The sequence below is a fragment of the Plectrocnemia conspersa genome, unplaced genomic scaffold (genome assembly GCF_051122295.1).
Source record: "Plectrocnemia conspersa isolate PC_06_02 unplaced genomic scaffold, ASM5112229v1 ptg000011l, whole genome shotgun sequence".
Classification (NCBI taxonomy): domain Eukaryota; kingdom Metazoa; phylum Arthropoda; class Insecta; order Trichoptera; family Polycentropodidae; genus Plectrocnemia; species Plectrocnemia conspersa.
The window spans coordinates 14983853-15006753 of NW_028277175.1; the positions used below are offsets into that span (position 1 = coordinate 14983853).

The window sequence follows — 22901 nt, forward strand, 5'->3', positions numbered from 1 at the left end:
TATTTATTTACCTGATTTGCGTCAACAAACTTGCGCACTATAGTCCTGGTCAATTCCGGGTTGTTCAGCAATTCGTCAACAAACCAATCAATTGGAACACTAAAAAAATAAACAAATATTTCATGAAAAAAATGCGTTTATCAATGAATTGTATTTGCGTTTTCGCAATATTGAACATGTTTTGTTCGAAGTTTTTCTCATTTCGCTGTACAATTTATGGTATCTGGCAACTCCACTCGTTTTCTGCGAATTCCGATTAAAATGCATTCACACCGTTATAAAAGTGGGTGTAGTCGCAATGAATCAATTTATTGTTTTTGTGCACGAATGGATTTTTTTATACAATTCAACAATACATAGGTTATTGAAATCATTTAATGATTAATGTTTTATTAAAATTTATGTTGGGTAATGTGAGCTTATTTTCCGTAATTTACAAATAATGATACTATGTACTTGTATGCCAATACATTAATTTGATCCATATTTGCCATCGTGATTTTGTCATTCTTAGCATATCTCAACTGGGCAGTTGTCCCGAGCAATATTCACTCTTTATCTACAATGCGGTTGAAAGTTAACCGATTGTTGTACTTAACATGCTACTTTCAACTCGATAGGACGTTTTCAACAACGAGTGTTTTATTGCGGACCCAAAATAGTGTTTATTATATACTCAGAAAAAACACACTGAACGTGTGAAGCAGAGCATTCAATAAGAACAACTAACTCGCAGAAGTTTTCGCAAACTTTTGTTTGTCTTGCCAAGAAGGATCATATTGCATAATTTAGCAACTACCCATACGGCCAAATTCACAATAGAGCTAAGGCATATTTTCAGGTCTCCAGAACATTATTCGCCAACAATTTTAACTCGCTTAAATTGTACAATCTAAAATAAAAACATATGGAAAAGATCGGGACATCAGTCTGTTCCGATAAATTTCGACCTTTAAGAACGTTTAATGTTTGATGATATCTTGTCATTGTAGTTATTACAAAAACTGACAAAATTATATTAAAAGAGATCCTTGAGCGTTCTGAAAGTTCAGTTAGCTGCACAATCGATGGCAAAAATTATCAACTTCGATGGAAAAACTAGACTGTTGACATAATATTGGTTTTGCGCAATATTTTCATTCTGTTTTTGAGGAACCTTTCTGTCCATCCACTCAGTCGCTTTCTTCTTCTTCGCTTGATTTTCATGTTTTTAGTTTATTAATCATAAAATAAATTCAGCACTTATGGCTTTAAGAAGTTGAACCGTCGCAGTGGTTCGAGCGTTCCCACTGCTACGGCGACGGCACGATTCTATTTCATTTGACGTGAATTTTTGACTTCTGAGAAGTGATAATTGTTTTTTACGCTCTCCTATTGGTCAAAATTCGGTTTAGATATGATTCAGTTGATTCTCACTTATTGTAAGTAGTAATAGTGTAATAAACAGTCTTAATATGAACGCTTGACACTGGTCTAACATAAGCAATAAAAAAATATGCAAGGGAGAAGTTGTAACATATAAATGAACAAAAAATAATATTATGGTATTTGCACCAAAGGACAAAAAATCAGGCTGTATTATTTACAATAATTTTATTCGAATGGTAATAACAAAAAAATATGTATAATTATAAATTGAATAACTAATATTACACCGCCGATGAAACTAATGTAATTTTTATAAAGTTGTATCTAAAAATTTAATTTTAGTCATAATATATAAATTTTAGAGTCCTCAAATTTTATCATGAAACCAAAGTATAAAAATATAAAATATGACAAAGAAATATTTCAGAACCACTCTTCTTTCGCCTTTTGTCAATGAGCATGGAAACATTTTAATATATGAATTTATTTATCATAAAAACACGTGAAACGGCTCACCCGTCCCAATATATTGTTTCTACTATGAGCCTAAAGATTAACAGAAATTTTATGAAGTGCCGACAATTATCAACTCTCCCGGATTAAAAACTTTCATGATGCTTTCACATCTTAAAGTTTTAATGAAAATTTATAATCCTCTATTAATGGATCGCCTAATTGTACATGCAGAATTTGCTCTTTTCAAATTTGCAAAAGTGAAGAGTAAATATTTTTGGTTACTTCTTTAATAATAATAAATATTGATTATATAATAAAATAATTTACATTAAGTAGTTAATACAAAATCAAAATTGTATTGGATAGTTTTAAAAGAAATCTGCTCACATCTTGTACTGGCAGTGCAAGCGATTGTAAATAATTATAGTAGACTTAAATGCCGTTTTTTTTTTATGTACAACCGTCCTCCGATTATGCGGTGTGTATTTTTTGCAAATATTCACATTTTTTTTGTTAAGCGGAAAATGTTTGAGGATGCCGAAACGAAATGTGGCATAAAACTTACATTGTGAGCCAATACTTTCAAACTATTAAATAGGGATTTTTTGTCCCTTTTTAATATACTACTCTCACTACCAACTTAATCTGCAGATGGGTTTTGCGAGAATTTTAAATTTTGAAAATTGTGTGAAATACATACTTTATATGAAGAAATCAAATATATTAAATTTAAAATGAGCGGATATCTGCTAAAAATAATAGGATATTCGGTTATTTTAAAAACATCCGGGTACCCGGGTCGGAAGCAGAATTAAGATTTTTTCGATTTGCTATAGTGCGGGAAAGTCACCTTCTATAATTAGAAGAAAAAATACTTAAAAAAATATTAATCGGTTGACTCTTTCCGATTGGGCATTGTATTATAAGTTTAAATAAATTGACGAAATTTAACATTTTTAATTTTTTTTAGTGTAGCTTAAAATTCTACAATCGACACGGTTCAATAAAGTTAAATTGGAAAAAAATCTTATTTTTTTCGAGCAACCCTACTACGTATGTCAACACTGAAATTACTTTTCAAAATTGTGTTTATATTAATTAAATTTATGAATGTGCTAAATTATTTCATGCTCGTACACTGTTTTAACTTTGTTTTAGTAATTAAAGTTTTTTTCTAAAGCTACGGGCGTAATTGAGCAGTTTTGTAATTACCTCTCTGGAAGCTTTTCATCGATCTGATCCATGAAGGTGTGGTCTTGCTGAGTGTCCAACATGTCCAGAAAATTATCGGTCGGCCCTAAGCTAATTGCTGAAACAGAATAATTGTATTTTCGTTAAAAATACATAAAAATAAAATCTACTCGTTTATTTTGCGGTATATTTTGGCGAAGATTTTTCCGTATACGCCGGAGGCGCGAGCTTATTTAATATTATGATTGTGTTGAAAGATTTTTTATGTAATACCAACCATTGAGAGGTTCTTGAGTGTGTAGAGCGAGCCCCCTTTTACCGAAACCGCGAGCTGTCATCATTTCAGTGTTTTTGAAACCCCTAGTTGCCCTGGGTTGTTTTGCTCTCGTCAGAGACCTTGCGCCGGCCGCTAAAGCTAACCACAGGGTCACAACTGCCACTATCATGTGTATCGAAAGCCTCATTTTCTGAAAAAAATAAATAATTCAATAATTAATTATATTTATTACATACAATGTGTACGATGAAGACTTGTTCCAAGAGCGCATTTTTAAATTCTATAATGAGATCAAGTTCTACGGATTTTGCGGATTTAATAGTATATATTCTTATAATTAACATTGTACGTAATTTTCACAACATAATAATAAATAAGTAATGACCTATATATTTTTTTAGTTAACTCAAAAGTAAGTAAATGTGACATGTCTGTTATTGATTTTAGACATCATATAACTGGTCGTGTCACTCAGTCTCGCCCAGTGCTAATTTGTACCGCCCATTATTCATTAAAATAAATTAAATGAGTATTGAGATGCATATATGAAACACACAGTAGTTTGACACTTAAACATACCTCAAAATTAATTAATATCTGTTTCTATTGTTGGCATCCTCAAAAAAAAACATGAACTATTTTGAGCATATTATTATTCATTCGCAATCTAAAAAATATGTTTTTTATGATCTAATATAATGTTTTAATTTAAAAATGTAGCAAATTTTACTGAAATAAATAATGATCTAAATATATTGTAATACAACCCATACAATTTTATAATAAATAATTATATATAAATCTGATTATAGGTGAATAAAAAAAATGCACAAGTTGCTTTCTGGATCAATTTTATCGCATTTTTATTTTTTGGCTTCTTAGTGTGGAGTTGAAAACGCTAAGAGCGAAAGAAGTAACTTTGTTAACCCTTATAATGAAGTTTGACGGTTCTCGTCGAGTTCTTTATTTCTTCTAGCCACCGACATTTTAAATGCGCAAAAAGTTACTCTTGATATTTGGTATTATATGGGGAAAATGAGACAAAAAAGGCTTCGAATAAAGCTGTTTCACATGAGGCTGAATACGTTTTACACATCCGCAGAAGAGCGAACTGATACGACGAAATTATATTACGACAACAATTTTAGATGTAATATTTGAGAATATAGATTTTTAGGGACAAAAAGAATACATACATACATGAGTATAATAACACAATACAATACGTAGAATAAATACATTTTTTATTCAGCTTGATTTATTATTAAATTATCTATAGCTCTAATGTACATTATTAGATATTAAAAAAGGCAAAAGAAGATTTAATAAAAACATATGAATTAAATATTTGTAATATATATATATATTTATTTTAATATATATTTTATTTTTTAGAACTTCATTGTCTTCTTCGTTAATCTGCACTTAAATTAGATTAGACGTATACACGAGATTATTGCAGCTAGTAAAAGGCAAAACATGTTCGAATTAACTGTACTGTGTTACAGAGGGAGCTAGAAAATTATATAAAACGTTTTATTTTATGCAAGAGAAAAATAATTTGTATATGCTATTTTATCACTTAGATGATGCATTTGCATAATTATTTTTTGTGATTTTAATTTCACGATGTTTTCCATTTCTCGAGAAATGAGAAATTTTGATATGTGAAAAAATATATCTATTTACTATAATTTATTTTATCAGTATATATCTTTGCGTACATTTTCACTTATTTCATTCACCGCAATTTTAATTATTAATTATGCAGGTAAATTATATTAAAGCCACTATTACATATATTTTTTTAAATTCTTGTATATCTTCCAGAATTCGGAACGAAGTGTTTGCTAATCGTTATTCCTAAGGTCGGTCATAAAACTTATATTATGTGAGTGTTGATTAGTAATACGTGTTCCTTTTTTTACAACCTGTTATGAATTCAGCTGTGAATTTAGAAGTTTTTAATCGCAAATTTGCAGCGGTTATAAACCATATTCGTATAAATTTAATTAATTAAAAAAAGGATTTAGTGAGAATTGTCGAGAAGTTTGCATTTTTAATGAGACACACTAAAAACAATAAATGGAAAAAATATAACACATAATTTTTTATAAATACTCGGAATTTGATTATTTTTATGAATAATAATATGATATATTAACATTTATTTCTTGCAGCTTATAAGTACTTCGAATTTATTACCGTATTTTAAATTGAACCACGTATACGAAACAAACCTTGTGGGTAATAAATATGGAAAATTACTAATACCTATTTATTTTTATTAAATATTCCATTGTAATCTGACAGGCGTAAGCCCAATGCGTTACAACGGGGTAAATCTGTACCAAGTGAGTAAGTCAGTAAGATTTATTGAATACCTGCAAGCAGGGCTTTTTTCAATCAAAAATGCCGGAACTCACTCCTTGTCAAGAATGTTACTAAAGAAAATTATATTCAAATACCATTTAAATTAAATTTAAAACAGCTTTTCCTATTCCACAAAGCGCATAAAAAATTAAACAAAAATTATATAAAAGATCTATTTATTTCAAAATAAATTAAAAAATAGTTTGTCTGCATTTCAATATTACATTATGTTTTATAAATATGATAACTATCCTTACCGATATTATGAGAGTATTTTCTAAAGTGTATTCAAACCGAAATTTGATAGGATGGCGCAAAAATAATTATCACTGCGACGGCGACGGCACGATTTTATAGCTTTTGCCATGAATTTTTGACTTATGAGAAGTGATAATTTTTTTTGTGCTCTTCTATTGGTCAAAATTCAGTTTAGATGTTCTTCATTTGATTCTCACTCTTTGAAAATCGTAATATTGTTAAAAATATCTTCATTCAAATTGTAGTTTCTTATCTTTCCATACTTTTTTTGATCTTTTTTTAGAGACGGAAGTAACCGAAATTTTTTTTTTTAAATTTGATGCTAAGCTTTTACACTTATAAATAAATAAAATAAAAATAATGCCGTCATATTTACGTAAAAATAAAGAAATTAAATGTTACGCATATTATCAATGCTTTTTAAACATTCAAATACAGTAAAAAAGGTGCCGGAACGCCGTTCCACCGCATTACATAACAAAAAAAGCCCTGCCTACAAGCAAGTATTAACCACCAGACTGAAATTCTGGGAATCGATGATATCTATATTAATAATTATAAATTATTATGTGTAATATAATTTATAAGCAATAGATATCACTGCAGCTGGGGCCAGTTTTTTATTAATAGCGCATTTTTTATAAATAAAAAATTGAGTGACGCTCCCGGGCTCGAACTCGCAACCTCAGAGTTGCTATTCTATTCTACACTATATACCACACTATTCCGTACTGATCTCTCACTCACGAGAGTGTGTGTGAGATAAGAGCGTGCGTTACATACGTTCCGCACACCCACTTCTTCTCACTCACTCTCGTCACTTAACACGTGAGCGAGCGAAAGGGAATGCATCTCACCGTACGCGCCTGCCATTATGTACCCTCTGTTGATTTTTTAACGGATATAAAATTGTATTTAATAACAATTGACAGTATTTTATCAAAGTAGCCAGTTTGTGGTAATATATCATAAATATAAAATATTATTAACACTTATTAACAACCTTATTAACAACCTTAACATAAATAATGGATGCGTTTTCAAAAAGAAAAAAACTCGTAAATCAAGCTATTAAATTATTAAGAGATTAAGAAGATTATAAAAAAAAAATCTGGAAACTAAGTTCGCATACTATAAAATAGAATATTCAAGTTAAAAATGTATTAATTAATCTTCACTCATCTTCACTGCTATCTATAAATGAAATTACGTTTATCTATTTAATTTTCTGAATATCACTAGATTAAATATCTATGTTTATGTATTTCAGGTATCTTAAATTTATTTGTACCTCGTGAGAGAAAATAATTATAAGCTGTTTTTTTTATATTTGTCAATTCTTTTAATAAATGCTTTTAATAAGGCACTGAAAGTTAACAGCAAGTTTTACATCAATATTTTCTAATTGACTGACTAAAGATCTTCGATACTATTTCAAGCAAAATTAATTATTAATTCGATTTTAGTCACTGCACTGTATAATTACTCTTAATCTATTTCATTGTTCTTCAAATAAAGTTGTTAAAATTGTATTATAATTATTATAATCTCTTGATTTATTCGATGAATAAAATTATGACTTTTAACAACTATTTCAAAGTTGAATGTGAAATTTTATATTATGCTAATTGAAAATGCTTTACACAATTAATAAAATTTGAGATTGTTTATAATATATATACAAAACTCAAACTCAACTCAAAAAATAAATTAAATACATCTACATCTGTATATCCGTATATCTTACAATACAATTTTGAAAACTGTATAAGAGAACGACGAAATAGATTAAGAGGAATTAATCAGTGGAACATCCTATTTCTCCCTAGAGTTTTTTGGACGATTACCTTCATTAGGTTTTTATATAAACAGTATCAGATATCACACAATATCTGAGCTGCTCTCCAAAAAACAATATCATCAAAGCGGAAGCCTTCAAACATAATTATTTTATTTCGTTATTGACCTCCGTATTTAAATTTAATAAATCCATTAAAAAATGACACTAAATTTAATTTTTATTATTTCACTTAATTAAAAATATTAATATCATGTCATAACTTCAATTAGTTATTTAATGTAGATTTTGCACTTTTTTATATTGATATTATAATGGCATGAAATTATAAGCGCCTTAACGTTTGCTCTTGTTCGCGGTGTCGCTATTATAAAAATATACTATACTATAAACTGTAATATCCTCCTTCAGCAATTTCCCCGCACTAACGGCAGGGAGCTTTTATTAAATGGGTGCCTACCCGATGCACATCCACAGGAAACAGGAACTGGTCGACCGTAAATCGAAATACTACACTCGACTCGTTTGTAGACGTCCTTTGGGAAATCTTCAAACGTGTTTGGCTATTAAACGCGAATATCACAGATTGTTTAGTTGAACTGTGTCATTAATAATAGATGGGAGAGACAGACGAGTATTAAACAAATAGAAGTGATATATTAATCAATTAAGCTTGGGATAAGAAGAACTCCGTAGAGTAAGAGAAAATTTTGATGTTTAAAAAAGGAGTTCAAACTAGCATAGTTGTAATACATTTAACATTATTTTCAGATAATTGAAAATTTAATTGTGTATATGACTGTTTTTAAAAAAATCTTCGATTAAAACTAAAAGTAGATAATTTAATTTAGAATTATTGTACTTACTTTTGAACATATTTTTTTATTATTTTTTTACATTTGTTGTTAATTAATTTGTCTAATATTACAACTCACTTTATTATAAACGGTATCGAAAATGTAACAGTAACTTTTTATTGATTTTTAATAATACGAATTATCACTGTATTTAAATAATAATATTTTTTATTTCTACTTATAAATAAAGATTCGCATTACTCATATACAAGAGCACTTTAATGCATCTAGACTTAAATTATAATTATAATTATAATTGCCATTTTGATTATCTACGTACAGTATTGTGCAAAAAAAATGCATCACTTTTTGAAATCGTAAAAAATACGAATTCTCGGATTTTTTTGTGTATATATTTTTCATTAATTTTTAATTTATTAGATTTATATTTTTAATGTATAATACAATAATACAATAAAAAAACTTAAATTTATATAGAATATAGCACGTTTTAGTTTCATGTGAAATATAATGACTTTGAAGGTGATTCGTTTTTTTTGCACGCTTTGTTGAATATCATATACGTTGATTTTTCTGTTTTGTTTAAAAAAAATAGAGCTACACGTAATGCTTATTTATAATATTAAGCCTCGTTTGCGGTTTTACTTACTCATGTATATAAATAAATAAATTATTAAATAAAATAAATATTATACATTATCATATAGTCAGAATGTCTCATAAATATAAATGATATACTTATTTGTTTGTGTCCACAAAGCGAATGAAAGGTATACCTAATGTATTAGTTAAAGCATACGAAAATTTTTAATAGAATTATCTGAAAATTTATTTGCTTAGGATAAGGCAAAATACGACCAAATTATATATTTTAATATTTTATTTACAACTTATAAAATTTATTATGAGAAACTATAATTATGTCTTATATATAATACATTATAACTATGTATATAATAATATTAAATACACGCGTATTTAAAAAAAAAAAATTTATGTATTATAAAAATAAGAAAACATATAAATATATAATTTAGTTTAATAATATAAATAATAAGATAATTCTTAAAAAAATGCAACAAACATAAGCAGAGTTAAAAGGCAAAAATATAGTTTTTATATTTAATTTTAAAAGTTTAACCTCAAGTTTAAAAATGAAAGTTTGCAACAGCCTTACTAAAAAAAGACCAAAACAATAACAGAAACGGGGACAAAAATATGGCAATATTGATATGATAAGAAGCTATGGAAAGTATAGATTTTTTTAGAATAATTCGTTTTTGAATGAGTGAGAATCAAATGAAGCACATCTAAACCCAATTTCGACCAATAGGAGAGCGCAAAAAAAACAATTATCACTTCTCAGAAGTCAAAAATCCACGTCAAAAGCAATAAAATCGTGCCGACGCCGTCGCAGTGGGAACGCTCGTTGCCGAGCGTTCCCACTGCAACGGCGCCGACACGATTTTATTGCTTTTGACGTGAATTTTTGACTTCTGAGAAGTGATAATTGTTTTTTGCGCCCTCCTATTGACCAAAATTCGATTTAAATACACTTTGACAAATACTCTCATATCAATAAATTGTTGTTTATATAATAACATGTTATATTTTATTGATTTTGAAGTTTTTTAGACATAAGCATGCGTTATGCATTATGTTTAGTCTAGGTATTTCCCATTTGCCTAACTATTTAATGCAGTTTCTTACTTTACTTTTAAGATGCAAGGTAGGCAAAAAAAAAGAGGCAAGGACAAGGAGGGAAAAACTTTTCATAAATCCTGAAAAACTAGGGTATATTAATTTTCAAGTTTGCCTCAATAGTATACCATTATTTAACATACTTGCTGTAGTCTATACATTTTAAAAGCACGTTTCATTGATAAATTTATATTTCGATCTAGCGCATATTGCACGTCAAAGCAAACTATCAGTCTTACTATTTGTATGCATTGTAATGTGTATGGATATCGAGGATTCATTGTAATTATAACTGAAATATGGTGACACAAAATGTATGTATATATCTTTATAATATATACCGAACGTGTGAATAATTGGGTTAATTTCGAACGGGCACGCAGTTAGTGTTTGCGCGACACGGTTAAACGATGTATTATTATATTATCCAGCTAATATAAATTCATAGCTCAATTGACCGCAGGTAAAATGTTATATTTTAAAAACACTAAGCTTTTAAACATTTTTTATTAACCAATGAAAAATATTAAAGCAAATGTCTATTAACCACAGTAAGTTATTTTTAAAAACAATACGCTTAGATGTAACAGTGAGTATGTTTTTACCAGTATAAATATATTTTTACTAACTTGCTCAATCAAAATGTATTTACAAAGTCATTGCTCATTATAAGTAAAACTGTATTTGTTCACAAACGCGCATTTCTACATGATCAGAGATTCACAAACTTCTGACAAAATACTACAATATTGACAATAAATTAAACTATTCCCAAACCTAACTTAATGATTATTTTTGCAACAATTATTAGGCGAAGTTAGGCTTAGTTAAACAGCTTTAAAACAGCATTTAATTTCATTATTTCTGCTAGTTGAAATACATATCTAACGGTTAAAATGTATTGGAATATGATTTCATTGAATCATTTCACTGAAACACATTCATTGTAATATATATATTATATAAAAAAGCTAACCAAATGTATGTCAATAGCAGTAAGGAAAAATAAGCAAATATTTTTAATAATAGTTTTTAATTAATCACGTGTTGTTTATGAAATATTTTTCATGTTTATTACAATGCCTTAAAATTTAATTGTATATTTTAAATAATACATTTGGCCATTTTTGAAAAATATGCGTCACAATCGCAATAATAATTTCCCTTATATAAGTTAGATGAATTATTCGAAAGTTTATTATTTCTATTTTTAATTGAAAAAATATCAAAGAGAATTTTAATTGCTTTCTACAAAAAAATAACAAGTGGTGAAATTAAATTTTATAATATATAATAAAAAAATTTACATAACTTAAAAATAAGCAGAATGTTTTTAGACCTTGATTCTTAGTAAATATAGAATGTAATAGAAATAAAAATAGAATAATTTTTTTTATATTTAATTTTAGATACGAGTGAATTGAATGAAATTTACACAAACGAGAAAAAAATATTTTTTACAATTGGGTATTTATTGTTTTACGTTAGAAATTTTATTTAAATTGAACTATATACAGAATGTAAAAATTGATTGTTCTTAGGTTTTAATGAATTTACTCTTTTGTTTTTTAAAATAATATGCGCGACCCCCTGGGGTTTATATCTGTATATTAAAAATCTAATAATATTTATAAATTAAATTAAATAAAAAGTCTAGATGGTATTTGTTTCTAGTGTTTTATTTTGAAAATTTCTTGAGAAAAATGCAAAATTATGATTTTAAAAAAATGGAAGGTTTCTCAAAAATTAAATATATTTTGCTCAACTGAATTTACAGCTGTGTTCAGTGCAAGTAAAACATATGTTTTATGACCAACTATAGGAATTATGATTAGCAAATAATCGTATAAACCTCCTTAAACACTTACCGGCCAACAAAAATGAAGAATTCAAGGATCAATCATTTATACTATTAGGTATTTGGCAAGGATTCGTTTGCCAGTGAAAAAACAATAATACTTTTATTTAAATTCTATATAAATTACACCAGATTTTTGTTACAAAATTTGCGTTATATATTTTAGTCAGAATAATAATAATAATGCATATATAATTTAATAATTTAAAATAAATTAATAATATAATAGTTTATTTATAAGTACTATTATATTATTTTATTATTTTTGGCGTACGTTGAAATATAAGCTACATTAATAAATAGATTGCATATAAAATCAGTGAAAATATTTTCCATATTCAACATATATACTGTATATATAATTTTTTTTCATATGTACAAATTTCACGAAAATTTTCGAGAAATTTGGATCAATTTCTCATTCCTCGAGAATTGAAAAACATCGAAAAATGAGAAACACTATATATTTCTATATCAAGTTCTAGCGTATTTTCTAGGAAGTTTATTTGATACTTATTATGAACAAAAATAGATATATGTTTCTAATTCAGTGATTAATAAAAGCTGGTTTTATTTTACATTTTGTGGATTTTAATGACAAATAAAATTGATTTAATATTTCTTCTCAGTAAGAAGATTTAAATTTTCTAACATAGAAAATTTTGGGTTCAATCTAGTATGCACGATTTAAACTTTTCTATACGAATGAGTTTCTTAGGACAAATTAAATATTACACTCAACTAAAACTACAATGTTAAATAATAACACAATTTCCTAAAATCCTAACCAATAAAATAAGTGGTTATTATTAGATTAGATAATCATTTAAAGTAAAATTAAAAAGTAATCAATACAATATTTTACATTCGCAAAAGCAGTAATAATTGTACTGGCAGCAAAAAAATAATAATTATTTGCATTTTATTTTCAGTTATTTGACCATCCTATATTATATTTTATAAATAATACATTATTGACAAATCTGTTTAGCTTCTTAAAGTGCTACAATTTATTTAATTAACCTTATGTTAGCTCAATATATTTTCATTAATTTTATGAATAACTTAATTGCTATGCAAAGATAATGGCGAGTAGGTGTTTATTAATAATATTCATTTGCCTTTTAAATTTCACATAAAAATTCATAAGATCGAGTTGGGAAAAATTATCACTTAATTTATATTCTCATAACCTTTGTTTTAAAATGTATTTCTCAAAATTCTTAAAGGTTCCTATGTATATTTTAAATAATTTTCATGTAATAAGCTGTCTTAAAACCAAAACATACAATAGCGTGTTATGAAGAATACGTTTGTTATGAAAGACAGAGAAGATTTATTCTTTATAATTAATAAAAAAAAATATGTAGTATTATGAAAGACAGAGGCGATTTATTCTTTACAATTAATATAAAAAAAATATTTAATATTTAAATATTTTTTAAATTTTATATGTATTTATTACTATGAGAATTTTTATTATTCCATTATAATAGGGTAATAGTTCGCATGCGTTCGCTACTATAGATTATGTAGAGCAGTGGTCTCCAAACTTTGAAATGTATGGTGAGCCTTACAGAAAGAGCCAAAAAAAGGAAAGCATATTATTGAATTTATATATATATTTATTTATTTTCTATTGAATTATTTAATACATAAAACATATACATTCACAAAACATATTTGTACATACAGATTAAAAATATGGATGAAACTTAATAATAATAGAGAAACGCTAATTTTCTGGTTATTTTACAGTGTTATTATATATTTGTAGTACGTAAGTGTAAATTTGATTAATTTAAAAAAAACTATATATACTCCTACTTTAATTTACTTTTACTGGGTAATTTAAAAAAAATACAATCTTGTATTCATATTAAAAAATAATAGTATTCAATTATATACAATTATCATTACATCATTAACTTTAATTTAATTTAACATTTAGAATCTGTATATTTTTAACAAGCAAAATTTGTTTTGAATGAAAGAGGTTTGCTTCTTACTAATTGTTAACGGGAAAATGTTGACGTTTGTTTTTCTTTTAATGTTATATTGCTCGAGGGTGTCGTTATTTCATTGTTCATATATGAAGATAAACTTCCGCCTCTTCGTCGTTATTTGAAAGGGAGTAACACATGTTTAATTATAGTATTGACAATATCAAACGTTTGTAGATTTTAAATAAGAACGTAAGAGTTATCTTGATATATTTGATAATAATGAAGCTCTTTGTTTAATATTAATAAGTAATTATAATTTTAATAGTGATACGCTAATTTGCATATCTAGCTAGGTTAATTTATAATACATTAATCTATTCTTGTAATTTATTATATGTTGTATTTATTACATACTTTTTCAATTTGAGTTTATTAAGGTAAATTATAAATAATATTGTATTGTATATATTATACAATTTCAATATCAAGTAAGTTATAAATAATACAGCGAGTATAAGATATCCTTTAGTGTTTGCAATAATTGAATCGATTATTGATATATATAGTTTGATGGAAATGGTTGAACATAGAACACCACAGAATTAATCAGAGGCTCGCTATCCAGCATCTAGCGAGTATTTCAATCGGCAGCCTTTGTAAATAAGCGAACGCGGACAAATTGAATTTATCGGGTTAAAGCACAGGTGAAAAGTTGGACGCGCACGAAAGTGGGTCTCTCCTATTAGTTGTGTCAAAGGACCCTCTTCGTATAATTAGCAGGAAAGCAGGATACTTGACTTTTATAACGCAATATCCCGTCCAACCCATTCCTCTTAATTATGCACGAAATCAATTCAAAGGAATAATATATTACGCTATTTGCTAACTATTCCTAGCATCAGAAAAAATATATAATTGAACTTTGGAGGAGTATATTTTCAGACACAATAAGCAAATATCTTTATATATAAAATGGGAGGGAATCGTGTTAACTATTGATACAGAAATCTCGCACCCACACCCTCAGTAAAACATTGTCTGAAATAACCGTTTTTAAAATAAGGGATAGGACTATAAAAAATATATTTTAGGTATTTAAAGCTTACAATAAATATAAGAGGGTTTAAACAAATAATACATATATTACTAGCAATTAAAATAAAATATGAATTATTTACAACATTAAAAAATATGTAGTGAATAAGTTTTTATTAACCAAATATAATTTAATTGTAACTGTAAAACAATATTATTAATAAAGCATACCAAAAACAGTTACATGCTTGATTTTATTTAATTAATATAAAATAAATATATTTTACAATTTTATGTACTTAGTTTTTTATTGATTGATTTGTAATTACTATATAAAGTTAATGAAATAAAATAAAATGTCATATGTGTACAAATGTGATTTATATTATTTACATTTTGTAATATAAACAATAAATGATTTTGGTAAAAATCAAATTTATGCAAATATTTTTATAGTTTTAAATTCTAAATTCGCTAAATTAACAGATGCGTTCAGAACAGGCAGTTAAAAATGAGAGTGGGATTTACGATTATAATATAAGTTTTATGACCGACCATAGGAATTACGTTAGCAAACATTTTGTATTGACTCAAACACTTGTCTAAATAAGCATGCAAATATTATTGATTTATTAATAATTATATTAAAAAATCAAAGATTCGTTTGCCGCTTAAAAGTCAATCTTTAAATGTAAATATAATATGAATCAAGGGTAAAATGTGAAAGAAAGTCATATTAAATATTTAAAAAATAGTAATATTTTCAATAAATTAATAATATAATCGATATTATGTTTTAATGAATGTTTTATCATGCTTTTGGTTAATTTTTATTTTATTTACATGAATAAATACTGATCAAATTTTTTTAAATTTCATTATGTCAGAATGACTTAACCAGTTGATACCCCACTGTAACGCATTAGGTTTACACCTGTAAGGTTAGAACATAGATTTAAAAATAATTTAAATAAAAATTTTCGAGAAACGAAAACATTAAGAAATGAAAAACACAACACATTGATATTAGCGCAGAGAAAAATGTCCTTCGTATTTAATAAATAACCATTTGCTTCGTATTTTTAATATGCGTAAAAAAATTTTCAATAGTGTCTAAACAATACATCGCACAAAGTCGTTAATGAAGAAAACTGTTTTAAAATACATATTTTTATGTTTAGCATTGAATATGTAATATTTAGGCACATGAAGCATAACATAAATTTTAACTTGCAAAATAAATATGTACCAAAATAATTAATTCTACTACATATAAAAAGAAAAACACTGTTATTTATTTATAGTATATTACAAAAACAAAATGGACGGCCTGTGATAAGTATTCTGTACCTTTTTGCCTCTGGAAAATGTAATTGCAAAGTGTCCATTGCTGCACATTTTTCATTATGTGCAGCGTCAAAGGACACGTATTCACCGTTCGTTTATGGTAAGTAAAGACTTGCAACGAGGTAACTTTGCAACTTGATATCCTTTTCGTCAGCGTTTTTTTTATTTCTACGACGGTAGCAGTGAAAAATATTATGTTGTTTCATTCTCAAAGTCGGAAAACTTTAACAACGGCGCCAAGTAAAGCGCCGATAATAAAGTTAGAAAATTGTTTTATTTTATATTTTCATCAACAGGAAATAAAGTTGTTGCGATTAAGGGGAGTTGCAGTTAGTAGATTTGTACAACAAAACACAGTTGTAAGATTAGTTTATGAAACCCTACATAACCGCAAGAGCGCGGAAAAGTTTTTTAATCGAAAACGTGGCTCTTGCTGCGATTATAATGATTTTTTCGAAAAAGAGTTTTACTGTATACAAATGTTACATAACGTATTTAAACCTCCTCTACAGAACTTAATTTTATCACAAAATATAATAATTATAGATATACCAAGGCACAGCCTAATCAGATCTTCTATTAAAAAATTGTCTAGACATTCAAGTATTTATTGCATTTATTACTTTTCTTACTGTTCCACATCTTCTATACATTTAATTTATTGATGCACAATTTTATTTTCATGCTTTTCGTTAAGCAAATTTAAATACCACTTTCTTTCACTCTTCATAACCGCAGCTTCATTAGCAGTTACAGCACACAAGTTGTGCGTCGATACTTTTAACTTGATTAAAACTTTTTTAATATTATTATAAATCACTTCTTTCAACATCAACATATCGTGCAAATACTAAAATTTGCTCTTATTAATAGATTTACTAATAAACTGCCATATTTCGTTGAATTGTATCATTACTAAGCGTCATATTACGAACTAGTTTATTTTGAGGATCAACTCCCAACACAACAAATTTTATAAATTCACTTTCTGTGACAGGTTTTCGATGCTTTCCAATTAAATAACTAACTTTGAGAGATGTAAGATATAAGATTATAACACTCATTATTTTTTTTGTGGAGAGAGTTCAATCTTTAATTTTTTAACTACAATAGTTTATGGCAGTTCGTAGTGGGCCATTTTTTTCAACTTCATCTTCATGAATTTTATAATGCTGTTCATATGATATTTTTTTTGGAATAATCACAATTTTTAGAATCACGCAGACGGCAACAACAGAATTTGCATAATCAAATACATTGCTTCCCATTCTTTGAGAAACTTTCTCTTTTCTTCCCGAAAAGTACGACTTCGTTTAGTTATTTCGAAAGTTCACGCATCACTTTTTGCACATTGTAAATTATGGCAAATCAGCTGTATTCAACCAATTTCCCAATTTTACAAATATTTAAAAATATAGTGGCTGCACATGAGATCCACTAATCTAGTAGCAGTGTTGTCAGCTCCTACTAAATTATTTGAAATAGCTATACATCAATCACTTTTGGCGAATTTTTATGGACCAACATCATTTGGTTTCGTCACACCAGTTTTACTGACACTAATTTCCCAAAAGATTGATTTTAAAAAGGCATTCAACAAATTGTCGAACCTTAGATGCTTAGCTGATCTAACTCATTATTTGAGTGACTGTCGAAATAATATTTCGTCCCGTCGGATGGTCCCCTGCCATATTAGTGATTCACTAATGACAAAAATAAGTTAGTTACAAATTTTAATCTGTATGCCGATGATTAAAAATAATATATATGCACTCAATGCAAACTATTTCTCTCTACAGAGTTATTTAGGCTCTCAATTGAGATGAGTTTCCGACATCTCAGTTCGTTACATTATTGAATTGAGATCTATAATTTAGAGTCCTCAAATAAATAAATACTCCCTCTTAATTTAAAAAGCTTAGATACTGTTCTTTATATGAGCATATTTGGTTATTATCCATCCTTATGTTTTAGTACCTTTTTTTAAATTACAATAGACAGGCGTAAGCCCAATGAGCTACAACGGGGTATATCTATACCAACTGAGTAACTTAATCATAATTTTGCATTTTTAATGAGAAGTTCTCATAAAGTAACACTAAGAACAATAAATGATAAAAATAAAAAATATTTTTGAACAAAAATATTTCAGTCATTTTTTACATATTTAGAATTTAATTATCGCTGTTTAAATACGAAACAGACCTTGCAGGTAATAAATATGGAAAAATAATTTTTATTAAATCTTCCGTTATAACATAACAGGCGTGAGCCCAATGCGTTTCAACGGGGTAAATCTGTATCAACTGAGTAAGTTAATCAGATACAATGATACAGGTAATCTTTCATCCAATTACTTGTGAAAAAAATTAACTCTTTTCTTCGGTTCACGCAGAAAAGTTGCATGTTTTAATTTTAAATAATAATTGTTTTGCAATTAAATATTTTCTTTTATTAAAATAAAATTAAGTTGTATAACTATTTAGTTTAAAAAAATCGGCATTTAGGAAAGAGGAGGGGCCCCGATAAACTTTTGCTACTTTTTACAGTGTGAACAATTTAATAATGAATATTTTATCCGGAGCCCTCGCATGTCAAGTGGAGACTTTACATATTTACACTATACCGGTTACGTATACCTACATTAATAATATGAGAATAAAAGTGCCAATTGTTTTTTGCCATGATACGAGACGAATTGTTTCACCCCGCGGGAAAACAAATTTACATATCCGCAAAAATAGATCTTTGGTAAACGTACATACGCCTTTAGTGCGTTCACAACGCGAGCGAGCGAGGATCAAATGTTGATTCTGCCATTTGGGACCCCCGCGGACAAAATATTCGCCAGAGGTAAATATTTTTTTGGTCCGGTTAAAACAGCGCATGTTTGTCAAACACGGTTAGTGTAAGCGGATCGGGGGTTATTTTTCACCAGACGAAACTATTCTCAATTTATGTTCGATAACTTAAATTTTTTTTTATGTTTAAATAATTAATTTTGAAGAAACGCGGTGCTTTATAGCGTCGAAAGAGTGAGTTTACGTTTGAGTTGCGTTTTAATTTTTAAAATTATCATACAACTTTTTTGAGAGATTTTTTGTTAAAACAAACATTAAACAAAGCTGGTGAAAAAAGGATTAATTGAAACGAAAATTGTGTTCAATTTTTATAACTGTGCATGAAAAATTAATGTTTGAAGAGCGGAAATTTTAACGCAGATTATAAAAGAGTTTTGATTGTTTAGTAAGAAACTTTATATTAAAAAATCTTATTAAATATATTTATTTTATAGCAAATAAATCTGTTAAGACGCTAAGTTAACATTTTAATTCTGTTAAATTAAAATCGACTTAATGCTCATATATTTATAACAGCAAAATTAATTTACAATAAATCCTATATAATTTTTATTTACGACATAACGAAGCAGTGCAACAGGTGATTACATGTTTCAAGATGAAGGCGGTCCTAAAATGTAATATAATATTTTTTTAGGTACTATAAATAGAATAAAATTGTAATAAAATAAAAAAGAAATACAAATATTATAGAAGAACGAACAAACATGATACCATTTATAAAAAAAAAACATCTTGAATATATGAGATCAGAAAAAAATGACAAAATAGTACTGACACGAGAAAAGCACTCTGGAAGCAAACGGAAACAGTCATACAACTTAAACGATAAAAATAATATATTTGATATATTGTTTCTAGATTTTAAAAAAGCATTCAAAAATAGATGATATTTTAATTAAAAGGTAAAGTTTTAAAATGGTTTTGAATAATAGTTAGCAAACACTAACATGCTTCTAATATGTTATACAAAAATAATTAGGTATTAGTAAAAAAATATATATATGAACGAGCTTAATTCAAAGTTCAAATCACCGACATTTATACAAATCATTAAAAACTACCTCTGCTTAATATTTCACAAGCTATTTATGTATTTGTATTAATTGAGTCATACCCAAATATAAATGTTGTTTTCCAAATTTTTAATATTCAATGTATCAAACATTTTAATTAAAAAAATCATGATTATGTAATTAACGAATAGAAACGAAAGTCTTAAAAGTGTAATTAAATTAATTATATCAAATTAAATTAATTATAATAAACAATATTGTATACATTTTGTGAAAGCAGAAATATTAATTAACACTGATTAAATTGTATTTTATTACTATTGTACTTGGCAAAAATAAAACTTTACATTGGGCACGTGTAAAGCCAGGTACGTCACTAATTATTATTTTCAACATTTAAATAAGCACGAAGCACGTTGAATTTACTGCTTCTACAAAACATTTCACTTTCAAAAAGTGAATTGTCCGACAGCGTAAAGGTCGTAGCTTTCCAAGCGCGCCTTTCAGGAATCATGACTCCGCAGGGAAAATTAACAGCCGAGATGAAACTCCAATATGCTATATACTACCGAGCTTTCGGTAGTGTTTTCTGTGATATCCGTAAAAGTTTTGCTTCTAGGTTTACACAACTAACAGGTGAAATCAACATGTCTATCCACATGTTGCTCATACGCTCGCGTTCCGAATGACCACGTTAATGGACTTGCTAAAATAAATATTCGCAAATTGAAATTTAGTATTTGCGACCTAGGGAGCATAAGTGAGGTGGAGCATAAACGCTTAATTAATTTACAACTGAAGCAGCACTTGACTAACTATTATGTACATGTACATTAACTATGTCTTGAAAGTGCATACATACACCAATTTGAAATTAATACATAAGCTTTCATTATTAAGCATGTATAATATATCAAATAACATAGCTAATTATTTACAAATTTAAATCATAAATTATTAAAAACTGTATTTTGATTTAAAAAATCATGTTTTTTTTTAATCTGATTTGGATTTCTTTAACTCACTTACTATTGTATAATTAATAATTATTATATTACAAAATGAGTACAATATCTAGTATGATTTTTCCCAGTCATTAAAAATTGTCTGATATTAATTCTTTATTAAAATATTAATAGGAGAACATCAAAAAATTGTCAACTAGATTTTTAAAATTTTAGGCGATTAAGTTTTTTAATTTTTATCGATAATAAATATGCATAATAATTACTGTTTCCATGTATATATTATATTATAAAGTTAAACACCTTAGCGAGTAGATCCTCCAATAGCAATTTTCATTGAATTAAAACTTATAATAATAATATAAGCTCTCGTCTATTTGTTTTACATACCAAGGTAAATTTAGCAGCACTTTAATTTTATTTGACAAGGTAGCAAACATGTCATGGAAAAAATAATGTCATATCAAGTGACTAATCCCTTATTTTATTTGTCAAAATTTTCTTGAGATATGTTTGCATTTCAAATACATATTTTTAAAATAGAGAAAATAAAACTCGTCTTACTTTTAAATGTATTAATGTTCTATTGCTCTACATAAGAAAGATAAATGAGCCATTGATTTTGAAAGTAAGGCAAGTCCATTTTAATAAAAAAAAATGGTTAGAGCTAATTTTAAATATAAATAACAGTGTAATTTTTTACTAGTATTGTATTTTGGTCAATGATAAAAATTGTTTGTTGATTTGAAAATGAGGCAAGTCCACTCAAAATAAAATAATTTTAATATAAATTGAAAACCGTGTTATGGTAGTTAGTTTCCATAGTTATGAGGAAACATATTAATGGTTTTACACAGAAATGTGCTAAGAGAAGAATGAGACCGATAAATTACAGAGGAACGCAAAAGACTTGTAGTCTTAAATATTTTTTAGATACAAAAGAAGCAAACATTTTAGTATGCAAAAAATGCTCTTAATGCATCAAAATTTTGAAGAAGATTTTTGTGGTAGAATCGAAGGTTCTTCCAGTAAAACGCGCAAAGAAACACATTGAGAGTTTTTCTCAACCAGAAAGCCATTATGCAAGGTCTTAAAATCTAAATAAAAAGTTTTGAGACTTTGAATTGAATTTAATAAAATGTACAATTTATACGTCGATAAACGTAAGGCAAATAACACAAGTTATGTTAAGGAAAAAATTTTGGAAATATTTTTAAAAAATAATTTAATTTGCACTTTCATCATCCATGTAAGGACACGTGCCAAAAGTGCGATTCGCTCAATATGCAAATTAAAACTTTACGCAATATTGAAGAAAAAACAAATCTAATAAAACAACATGAACTTAATTTAAAATATGCTGAATTAGCTAGAAAAGCCTTACAATAAGGTAAAGTGCCTCAAAAAAACCAGGAAACTATTTTGTTTTTATATCTGATTTGCAAAAATCACTACCATACCTTAAACTGACAGTTTCTGTTTCATACTATAAACGAAACATGTATGTTTTAAATCATTGTTTCCACAATTTACATGATGATGTAATTCATATGTATCCAGAGGATCACAAGAAATAGCTAATTGTTGTTTAAAACATCTACAAAATATGACAACTCAAAAACATACACTGGGC

General features: G+C 27.2%; 1 protein-coding gene across 1 annotated transcript in view; it reads right to left on the minus strand.

Annotated features, from left to right (window-relative positions):
- Positions 1 to 22901, minus strand: part of LOC148229625 (allatotropins-like) — a 51514-nt gene that overhangs the window by 1409 nt on the left and 27204 nt on the right. Inside the window, exons 3-5 of the mRNA XM_088196978.1 lie at positions 3293 to 3482; positions 3037 to 3133; positions 12 to 99 (exon numbers count right to left, since the gene is read on the minus strand). Coding sequence (XP_088053104.1) covers positions 12 to 99; positions 3037 to 3133; positions 3293 to 3479 — 372 coding nt within the window. The 5' untranslated portion in view covers positions 3480 to 3482. The remainder of the gene's footprint in view (positions 1 to 11; positions 100 to 3036; positions 3134 to 3292; positions 3483 to 22901) is intronic.